Below are 12,246 nucleotides of genomic sequence, written 5' to 3' on the forward strand. Positions count from 1 at the left end.
TAAGGTCATGAACTTGAATACTGAGAGGTTTAGAATCATTAAATTAAATCTTGTAAGATGATGCATCTTGGGGCCATAAAACATATTTATTAAAAAGTAGGTCACAGTGACCTACTTTTTGAACTTTGCAGGCATTCGATTTCAAAGCATTTTAGAGGCAAAGTTTGGGCATTTTAAGGCCTAAGATCATAAACTTTGTAATTTGATGCATCTTGTGTCCTCAAAAAAACGTCAACTGAAAAGTAATGACCTACCTTTGGAATTTCAAGGGTGTATCTAAATATACAGAATACTTAGAGGCTTCAAATAGAAGTGATATGTTGTGCAGTTTATATCAGAAGAACGATTCAAGGCCCTTGGGCCTGTTGTTATTGTGATGACTCACAGACCCGGTTGAATAAACCATGAAGGGGGGGGGGGTCTAACAGACAATTTTGGCGAGTCCAAAAAAAGGTCGTCACGCTATTTTTCAGGGAGCACATCGTTTCGTAAATAACCTTTATTTTCTAATGTAGAGTATATGCACTGGCAAAATGATTCAGTTGCAAGGGGCAACACCTGTTAATAAGTTTTGTTTTCCATAGTAAAGGATGTACTGGCAAATTTATTGGGTGGGCACCCCACCCCCTCCCCACCGGTTCGTAACTTTTTACTGATCTGACTCGAAGATCAAGGAGACCTTAATAGAAAATTAAAGCCATTGGAAAAATTTCTGTGGATTTTTTTCCAGTGTATGCTTTTAGGCTGAACTCATTAACGCTAATAGTGCGAGGCAAATAATACACGCCCGTAGCAACGGTATCAAAAGTGGGGGAGGCAACTTCACAAAAAAATCTAACAAGCAAAAAAAATATTATAATTATTGAAAAAAAATATGAATAAACCCTATTTTTCCGTACAAATCCTGGAATTTGTTACCCCCCCCCCTCCGCGTTCTTCGGGCCTGTGATATCAGCAGTTTTGAAGGAAAGATCAAAAACTCCCTTGATCAAAAGAAATCCGGAAAAGATACATGTTACCTTGTACTCCTAGAGGTTTTCGACTTTATTTTTCAATTAATTGTATTTCCGGTGTTTTCTCGGATCTGCGAAATCAGGAAATGTTATCAAACGAAGGTATTTTCGTTTAAATTGAACCAATAATATTTCAGTATTCAGGCCGTAGAGAAAATTGATTTTAAAAATAGTAAATGAACTTTGAAACGTCAGATATTTACAGGCATGTTAAACATGTTAAATATTCTTACATTTATCAGGTCATACATGTAGATTCGCTTGACAACTAGATTTGTGAATGTTACATTTATTTTTTAACGGAATTTTAACAGAGGTGAGACATCAAACGACTTTGATTTTATAATCATATGTAATAGGGAATCAACTCGTAAATAGGAATCAGGTTACAAGTATACATCCACCTGTTTGATATGACTTGACATTTTGGTATGAAAAGCTGATGAGTTCACTTGAAACTATCAATTTTATTAATAATGACCTACTGTATATATTTCCATGTTTTAGTTCTATATCAAAAGGGAGATTTTTTAGAAATTAATTTTTCTATATTAAACAAAAAGAGTCGGAAATCTGTAGCAGGGTTGGGGGTTGGAATTGAGAACATAATGCTTCCTTACATTTCTATGTCACTTTCAAATGATCTGTCATTTAAGGAAAGAGAAGAGAAAGAAAGAAAAGAAAACTAGTATAAACTTCAATGTTTTGTTATCAAATTAACAGTTTATATATCTGACCCAGTTTGTGATAAATTTTATACTTACAGTGATCAGAGTGGATCCTTTTTTTGCTCACCTGAGCTGAAGGCTCAAGTGAGCTTTTCTGATCAAAATTTGTCCGTTGTCTGTCGTCGGCGTTGGCGTCGTCGGCGTCGTTGTTGTCGTAAACTTTTCACATTTTCATCTTCTTCTCCAGAACTACTGGGCCAATTTCAATCAAACTTGGCACAAAGTATCCTTGGGTGAAGGGGTTTCAAGTTTGTTCAAATGAAGGGCCACGCCCTCCTCCAAGGGGAGATAATTACGAAATAGCAAAAAATTAATGGCATTATTGAAAAATCTTCTTCTCAAGAACCAGTGGGCCAGGAAAGATGAAACTCATGTGGAATTATTGTCAGGTAGTGTAGATTCAAGTTTGTTCAAATCATGACCCCCGGGGATAGGGTGGGGCCACAATGGACGATCAAAGTTTTACATAGGAATATATAGGAAAAATCTTTAAAAATCTTCTTCTCAAGAACAGCAAAGCTATGATTGGTCATATTTATTTGAAAGCATCCTCAGGTGGTGTAGATTCAAGTTTGTACAAATCATGACCCCCGGGGGTAGGGTGGGGCCACATTGGACGATCAAAGTTTTACATAGGAATGTATAGGAAAAATCTTCAAAAATCATCTTCTCAAGAACAGCAAAGCTATGATTGGTCATATTTATTTGGAAGCATCCTCAGGTGGTGTAGATTCAAGATTGTACAAATCATGACCCCCGGGGGTAGGGTGGGGCCACATTGGACGATCAAAGTTTTACATAGGAATATATAGGAAAAATCTTCAAAAATCTTCTTCTCAAGAACAGAAAAGCTATGATTAGTCATATTTATGTGGAAGCATCCTCAGGTGGTGTAGATTCAAGATTGTACAAATCATGACCCCCGGGGGTAGGGTGGGGCCACATTGGACGATCAAAGTTTTACATAGGAATATATAGGAAAAATCTTCAAAAATCTTCTTCTCAAGAACAGAAAAGCTATGATTAGTCATATTTATGTGGAAGCATCCTCAGGTGGTGTAGATTCAAGTTTGTTCAAATCATGACCCCCGGGGATAGGGTGGGGCCACAATGGACGATCAAAGTTTTACATAGGAATATATAGGAAAAATCTTTAAAAATCTTCTTCTCAAGAACAGCAAAGCTATGATTGGTCATATTTATGTGGAAGCATCCTCAGGTGGTGTAGATTCAAGTTTGTTCAAATTATGACCCCTGGGGGTAGGGTGGGGCCACAATGGACGATCAAAGTTTTACATAGGAATATATAGGAAAAATCTTTAAAAATCTCAAGAACAGCAAAGCCACGGTTTGTCATATTTATACGGAAGCATCCTCAGATAGTGTAGATTCAAGTTTGTTCAAATCATGACGACCACCCCCCATCCCCCCCCCCCCCACTCCATTTTTAGGGTAGGTTGGGACCACTTATGCATTTAACCTTTTCAATACTAAACTGATTTTTCCTTTTTTCCTAGCCACAGTGCTCAGGTGAGCGATGTGGCCCTTGGGCCTCTTGTTAAATTTATAATTTGATAACACTTAAAATAGACCCCTTAGTCACAGTCACACCAAACTTATTACATAATATACTTCAGTTGATAAATAGCAAGGATAGAGTAATTATAATCAGTAATTGTAATCAGCTGTAATCAATTACAGTGTGCTGTGTAATCATGAGAAGTCGGTGATCATGCATTTTTCGTATTACAAGTAATTGAATCGATTACTCTGGAAAAAAAAGTCTTGTAATCATTACTCTTTTATTACAATGGTGAAAAAGAAGTGCATAAATCATGGTCTTTGATGATATTCAGTAAATATTTCAGGGTTCGACACTAACGTTAGTCCGTTACTCTCAGACTAATACATTTTCATTCGGACTAATAAAATATGTGGCTAATTAGTCTGAACGGACCAATAAAAATTTCTGAAAAACAATATGAATAAATTACCGATGTCAGATTCTCGACAACTTTTACTGGAAAACCCCGCGTGTATTTTTAGATTTCTAGCTTTTGGCGGGTAGTTACGCAATGCCGGGTCAATCATTCAGCGCTTAATTTTTTGACTGATCGATATGAAGTATAAGGTTTTAGCGATTATGATTTAGTATGACACTTTTAAGAAAGATTTTGGACGTTTAGGATGTAATGTAAAGACAAAAAAAGAAAAAAAAAAACGAGATCGGGAATACAATCATACTTGCTGATTGCGAGATTTCAATGAATCTGTGGAATAATATATTTCACGTACAAATACTTTGCTTATTTCAAAAAATAATACGTATATTAATTGTCAAGTTTAATTAATATTAAAAAACATTGATGTTTCTTTTTTTTTTTGACGGACTAATAAAATCGCATGCGGACTAGTAAAAGTAATGAAGCACTAGTCCGGCTGGACTAAAGCCTTAAAAAGTTAGTGTCGAACCCTGTATTTCTCAATCTGCAATTTTGTTTATATTAAGTAAAAATTATAAAAATTGTAGGCTATATATAGCTATATCTTCTTCTATTGCCTTCAGGATTTTTTATAATCAGGTCCATTGACCCTGCAGTGAGTAAATCCTCTCATACTAACTATACTCAATGGACAGCCATTTTCAAAATGCTTTAGCAGCTTAGCAATTCGTCTAGTATGGCTAGATGTGCACAGTGAAACACGCTTATAACAAAATGCCAGGGATGGACAATTTTGCTTTATGTAATTTGTTATATCTGTTAAGTTCACAATACATTTTAAAGCCATTAAGGGGAATGAAAACCACTTTGCTGTAAGTGTTAATTCATTATAAGTATGTTCATTATAAGTGTGTTTTACTGTACTATACTGAAGAAAATTACTGCGATGTCATTTTAAAGTTTAACTTTTTCTTTCAACATTTATGATATGCCATTTTGTTTTCCCACATTTGAATTTTTTTATCAAATGTACTTTAATGATATGTATTTCTAAAAATCACAACTTGTTTGATATATGAAAAATACATGAATTAGCAGTAAAATACAGGTGAACTTTAGTTGGATCAGCTTGGATAATAACAACAATAATCTAACAATGCTTGTCTAGTCAAAATGTTAATTCCAGTAAAAACATCTAACGTAATTATTTTGCATTGGCAGTTTAAATGAAAGGTTCATCAGTTATATTATCATGGTCAAGTTCTTGTATATTATGAGTATTGATTTTGAAATATAACGCCTGTAAAAAAAAATGTTTGTTTTTTTTCCCCCCATTAAACGAATAATAAGAAAAAAGCGTTTTTGAACATTAATGTAATCTAGAGTAATCAAAAGTAATCATTACATTCACAAGTAATCATGATTAGATGAGGAAAAAAGTAGTAAGATGTCATCAATTACTTTCAAATATGGATGTAATAAGCTTGTAAACAATTACTTTCAAAATCAAAAGTAGTGTGTAATTTAAGGACCCTCTCTACACTGCACACTAATATCAGGGTACTTTTATGTACTTGAATGCTCCACTATTTGATATAAAATAGAATGATTTGTAATCTCCACAGTATTACATTATTTTTAATTAATTCAAGTATTCTAAACATTATATTAAACCAAGATAGAGTAATTGAAAACTTTATTTGCATATATTTTCCCCATTTGAGTAAGCAAGCATGATTTTTCTTTATCAGTACTTTATTGTCTTTGAAGATTTTTCCTGGATAAAATAGGCATACACCCCTTGTTAAAAAATTCGTAGTTCCAATAATTTTTAGATAAAATAAGTTTTTAATTATGTTTTTTTGTGAAATGCTATTGCAATATATAAGTCGTGATATTATACAGAAAATTTGAGAAAATATTAAGTTCAAATCTGTGTCTAAGACCTTTAATGCTATATAATTTTCTTAAAGTCCAAAAAACATTTTTCTTCACTCTATTGAGGATCCTTAATCAATTACTTTTAAAAGTAATCGACCCCATCCCTGATATTATAAACAGGAAATCTTTTAGAATTAACCTATTAATTTTTTTAAGTTAAGTTTCAATCCTAGCTGATAAATCAAATTGTTTTATTTGTACATCTTGCACATGCAGTACAAATAATTTTTATCATATATTCCAGATGCATCGAAACAAGGAGCACCTCCATCATATGAAGAGGCAACATCTAACAACCCATCTACTGGAGGACCTCAACCTCTACAGGGTTACACTCCAGTTCAGGGTGGGTTTAGTGGACCCCCTCCTGGAGTGCCACCTTACCCAGGGAATTCTGATGGAGTAGGAGGATTCACCTATCCACAGTATCCTTCATATCCAGCCAACTATCCTGCTAACCAGTATCCTCCCCCTACAGGATATCCAGTCACCAACCCTTCAGGAGCTTACCCAGGTTCAATTTTCTGAGAAATGATGTCAGATTCAGTAAAATATTTTCTAAATAGACAAGGCTGTAATGAAAGAAAAAAAATTATGAAAGAAAAATTCATTCAACAATATGCACAAAATGATTTAATGGGAATCTTTTGAATTATATTATTTGTAGCAACTTTGCACTCCCAAGATAGAGGATGTAGATATCAGAAAATAACATTATCCTTTTTTAGAAAGAATTTAAAGTGGATAATACCTTTACCATTCTAGCAAAATATTCAACTCCTCAATTTTTTGTTCACCTAAATATTCTCTAATCTTGATGTCTACTTTTGCCAAATTTTAACATTGATGCTCACTGTTTAAAATTATACCGTATTTTCATGGTAAGATGTCATTCATTGCTAGGTCAGACGTGTGGGGGGCAGTATGGACAATACAGACAAACACCACAGTGTGCTGTAGATATGGATGTAAGTTAACTACAATGGACAGGATTTCATCGAACCATTTTATGCTACTGTTTTACTAATTACTTACTACATTGTATTTTTATTAAACCAACATTTCCATTTGGTATTTAATCTACAATAGAATTTCCTGAAGTAGACATGCAGGACTGTTTGCTAGTAGAATTTAATTGCCCTGCCAAAAATCTAGACTATTGAGAAAATAATTTCCTTTTTAAAAATTATTTTTATAATTTGGATCCCAATTATATAGACCAGTGAGTTCTGCCCCTTGATTTAATTTTGCTACCTATACTATTAGTTGACATGAGACAGATTTTTCAATCTCAATTTTAATTGGTGGAAATTATAACTAGTCCAGCCAGGCATTGATAGTGGCAAAATTGTTTACCTGCAGCAAAATTTATTCATCTTGGGCGGTTGGTTGCATGGTTATTTCAACCCCTCTAATGAAAAGAAGAATTATTACCAGTAAAATTCTTTCCAGATTTCAAACCCAAAACAAAGCAAATATAAGATGTAAGATTTACAGAAAATTCTAAACCCTCAGAAATTCCATAATTTTTAGAAAATAAAATTTAGCAAATGGTTTACATTGTGATCATTGTTAAGCTTTTATTTTATCAGCAACACTAGTTAAGTAGGAGAATTATTTCTCCTTTTGAGTGGAGCTTATTTGTTTTTTCCAGAGACGGATAAGAAGAAGGAAGATTATCTTTATGACCATCTTCATATTTATAATGCTACTGGTGATATTTGCAGTGACTAGATGGTTTCTAACCTAAGACCAATTTATGGCAGGTAAATACTTGTATATATGGATTTAATAGCATATTTAAATTTGTCACATCATTAGGTCATGTACTTTAATATGACTTAGATTTGTCTGCATTTTCATTCATACTCTACATGTGAATGTATATTTATAGTGGTGATAATAAATTGGTGCACTGTAAATAGTCTGTTTGACGCTAAAATATAAATACACTAGAGTCAATTGTTTTCCTTTCTGTAAACAGTTTTTCAAATGCATCCCCTACAGATTTGGTAGAATGAAAAAAACTTCTTTCACAAGTGTAGTACTGTACCTGCCACATCAAAATAAATGCACATAATTCTGTAAACCAGTACCGGTATTTGATTTTGTTAAAATGTGTTGTGACAGATATCATTTGTATGATCAATGAAATTTTCCTTTTTTCAAATGCACACAGTTTCCTGCTGAATCCATATCAAATCTGCCCATATGTGCTTTTAAGGAAAATTTGGTACAAGTTAAGAATTAGAATACATGTATACATGTATCAAGTTACATAACTCTGTAAACATGTAAAATAAAAAAATAATCCCAGATCCAACAGCATGTTTCCTGTTATACTACCTATAAGTTCAAACCAGTAGAGCTATGTATAGTTTCATCAAAGACTTCTAGTTGAAAAAAGCCCTCAGCATTCAAACATATATCATCTTGCATATTTAAAGCTACCTTGGTATAAATTGCACATTTTTTGTAGGAGCTCAAGACAAGATGGAAATATAGTCAAAGGAAGTGTAATATGTAAAAGATCTGAGTAGAATGTTCTGTGAAGACATGTTCTAAAATCTAATATTTTGTAATTCTAATTTAACTAACTTAAAATGGACTTTTCTGAATTTTATTGATCTGAATTTAATTTATATTGGATAGAAATGAAAATATTTTATTATGTTTCTTGGATAAATATGATACAAGTTAAAAATAGACTCAGTCTTGTTCATCCTCGCAAGCCAGGGGTCCTGAGTCAACACGTTGGACCCCTGGCATATTTCATTCAATATTCGTGGGCTTGCTTCTCTCATTGAGAAGCACCAATCAAATTAAAGTTTTCATAAATAGTTAGATAAGGATTCAATTGACACCTCAAATGCACATGTGACAAGTTGTTTATCATAGAATGGCTTAATGTGATTGGTTGAGAGATAAGAAAAACAATCAAGATTTGTAATTTTTCCGAAAGATGTCGCTACGGTCAGCCCACAAATATTGAATGAAATATGCCAGGGGTCCAACAGCAACGTGTTGACTCAGGACCTCTGGCTTGTGAGGATGAGTCTTGTTAGATTGTTGAATTCTGTAGCTTGACCAAACTGAACAGTTAACTCAGTCCTATAGTGTTGCATGTATTTGAAAGTCATTTTTGAAAGTCATTTGTTAGGTCTGCATTACATCAGTCTTTCATAGCTTTATTATATTATGCAGAGCAAGCATTACAATACATGGGCTTAATTTACCAATGAATTCAAAAATATTTCAAACACTGAATATAGTCTACATTGTAAGACATTGATAGCAACAACAAAAAATCAAGTATTGTTGGTGGAAACACATGCATGTACGGTAATAATGTGCCTCTTCCTATCTATCCTTCATGATTTTCTCACAGAGATTTGGGTATAATTGGTGTATGTTATTGTCATTATATGTTATTTCATATTACAAAGTAAAGTGTTTCTTAAAAATATGCAACAAATGGCCTATTTCATGTGATTCAACTTCAAACATGTCCATTATCCCCCCTTTCCCCTTTATGTTTTTCTTGTTTTAGATTGTAAATTATTTTCACAAAAGTGATTTTATTTTAATTTTGAATATTTTTATATCTATAATGTACACAAATGGGCAATTGTATTTACACTATATTTAAGTTTTTGCTTTATAAATATGTATATATATTTGATTGGATTGTGAAACAAACAGACTATGTTTATAAACTGTAATGTCCTTCTGTCAAACACTTTACACTTTTTCTGCTGTGGATGACCAGTTATGATTAGAATCTAATTTTATAATTATCTGTGCATTCATCAGATAAAACTTGACCCTGACCTTTGGCCTCTATTTATTGCTTCACTTTTTTAGTCAATTTTTCTTTGGCAACTGTAATTGAATTTTATAACATTTTCTTTTTTTTTCAAAATAACATGGATCAGTTAAGTACTATATTATAAATCACAGCACAAGTCAATGCTTATAAAAGAGAGAAATAGATGAACTCTGGGTTTGATTATTTTAAAACTGGAAGATTTAAACAAAAATAAGATGAATTACTATATGTATATATAACTTTAAAGAACATATAGTCAAACATTTTTATCTCGAACCAAGTGTGGGTAGGGAAAAACTTCAAAATTTCCAAGAATGCTATTTGAAATATTGATGTTTTAGACACCAATGTTCTTCTGTATTACATGTATATATAATATCAGCCATTTTGAATAATTATACAATAAAACTTTTCTAATCTGGATGTGAGTATTCCAAAATCTTGCCAAATATGATGTATACTTAGTCCCCTTCAGTAAATTCAGTTGTTTGAAATATTGTCCAATCTGGAATGTTGTCAAATCTGGCCAATTTCTATGGAATCAGTGATGTCTGTATTAGACAAGTTTTACCGTATAATTTCTATGGAATCAGTGATGTCTGTATTAGACAAGTTTTACCGTATAATTTTATTTGCACTTTTTTATTTAATGAAATTGCAGAAACTATTTTAAAAGTTTTTAAAATCATAAGCAGAATTTAATAAAACTGAAATTTCATACCGTGTACTCAAATAAACATTGTTATTCAGAAGTTTGTATGAAATCATATTGATTAAGTTTTGAAATCATATTACATCAAATTTTATTATGGTTGCTTTATTTAATGACATAATGTGATATTATTTGAATGACTTCTTGTTTTTTTTTTTTAACTACATGTATTGCTTTTTTCAAATCAAAATTAGTTCGTGTTACATACACGTATAAGTTGTAGTGAACTTCTTCTTTCTTTTTTTGTTTGATTCATTCTTTTTAACAAATGTGTAAATATGAAAAAATATTTATCTACTGATTTTATTCAGATATTTACAAATTTTAAAAAATTACACCCAGGTATAAATGGGAAAATAGAATAAAATTGAATGCATATTAAAGAGTTCTTGACTTTTTTTTTGTTATGCCCCCGTCATAGAATGACCAGGGGCATATAGTGTTATCCTGGTCCGTCATTGTCATTATGTTATTTCGTCATCAATAACTTTCCGTTCATCATTTCGACAACAGTTGCACACATTCAACCCAAATTTGACATATGGATACATCATAGGAATACGCAGGTCAAGTTCGAATGTGGTCTTGGTCCGGTCTCTAACTTTTGTAGGGATGTATGTGTATAAGGTTGAAATCGCAATGTGCAGGTATTTTACCAGAAAATACAGGTCAAGTTTGAATTTGGTCGTGGTCCGATTATTTTTGAAAGAGTTATCTCTCTAAGAAATTTTAGGGATATATGTATAAGGTTAGAATTGCATATGCAGGTATTTTAGGTTAATATTGTATAGTTTTTATCTTAAAGTAGTTATGCCCCTTGAACTTAGAAAACCAATCTTTTGTGCAAACAAATTCATCTAGTTTATTTAATAACTCGGCATATAATTAAAGCAAAGGCATATATCCTAAGATTTATTTAGTTAGACGATTGTAGACCGAAGCATGTGAACAGATGAAACAGATATTTCTGGTTCTACCCAGACAAACTTTAACCAGGGAAAGGTTTATGTTTCATGTGAAAAAGATCCAGGGTAAAACAACGTTCTTTGTATGAATGCATAATAATAGTATACAATTATTACTGTTCTGAATTCAATACAATGATTTAGCCACCTGAGAAGTACATTATTCAAGGTCATGACATCTTCATGTCATGAACAATCTTTGTACCAAGTATGAACTTCCAGTGATTCTCCATTACAAAGTTATAGCCCGGGCAAGAATTTTACACTGATTCTGCCAGTGATCTTGAACTTGCCAGAATGACCTTGGTTAAGGTCATGGCACACCCTCAGGTCATAAACAGTCTTTGTACCAAGAATGAGCTTCCAATGGTTCGCCATTAACAAAGTTATTGCACACACGAGTTTTTTTAAAAATACTTTTTTCTACCAATGACCTTGAACTTGCCGGAATGACCTATTTTCAAAGTCCACATACCCTCGAGTCATAAACAATCTTTGTACCAAGTATGAGCTTCCAATGGTTATCCGTGACAAAGTTATTGCCCGGACAAGATTGCACAGACAGGCGGACGGGCTGACAAGGTGATTCCTGTATACCCCCCCCCCCCAACTTTGTTTGCAGAGGGTGTAATAATGGCCTAACAATTTGTATGAAATACGACAGTCAACATCTTACCCAACGACAAATTGTATTTGCAAACACGGTCATTCTATTGACTATAGAATTTGCGAAATGTTGACTACACGGTTGATTCATCTATATGCTCTGAATCAAATAGGATTTCAAATGAAGTCACTGTAATCAACAGATGTTTCAGGTCAAAAATTCGTTTCTGTTTTTAGGTCACCTGAGTCACTCAGGTGACCTATTGCTATCCGTTTTTGTCCGTCGGCGTGCGTCGTGCGATGTGCGTTAACATTTGAACATTTTTAGCTTCTTCTCTGAAACCGCTCAACCAATTTCAACTAAATTTGGCATATAGCATCTATGGGTGAAGGGGAACAAAAACTGTGAATTTCATGGTCCCTGCCCCCCTGGGGCCTGAGGGGTGGGGCTAAAACCACCAAAATTAATGCAATCTTTAAAAATCTTCTTCTTTACTCCTGGACATCAA

The 12,246-nt window shown here is 33.1% G+C and overlaps 1 protein-coding gene across 1 annotated transcript; it reads left to right on the forward strand.

The window, feature by feature from the left end:
• Positions 1-1,068: 1,068 nt before the first annotated feature.
• Positions 1,069-10,024, forward strand: LOC133183512 (annexin A7-like). Its single transcript, XM_061318766.1, has 5 exons — positions 1,069-1,115; positions 5,870-6,139; positions 6,529-6,593; positions 7,280-7,391; positions 8,105-10,024. The coding sequence occupies exons 1-4, from the start codon at positions 1,100-1,102 to the stop codon at positions 7,373-7,375; spliced, it is 447 nt and encodes a 148-aa protein (XP_061174750.1). The 5' UTR covers positions 1,069-1,099; the 3' UTR covers positions 7,376-7,391; positions 8,105-10,024.
• Positions 10,025-12,246: the final 2,222 nt, after the last annotated feature.

Source organism: Saccostrea echinata, unplaced genomic scaffold, assembly GCF_033153115.1.
Source record: "Saccostrea echinata isolate AGI-Se365-2 ecotype Australia unplaced genomic scaffold, CSIRO_AGI_Sech_v1 ptg000001l, whole genome shotgun sequence".
Lineage (NCBI taxonomy): Eukaryota > Metazoa > Mollusca > Bivalvia > Ostreida > Ostreidae > Saccostrea > Saccostrea echinata.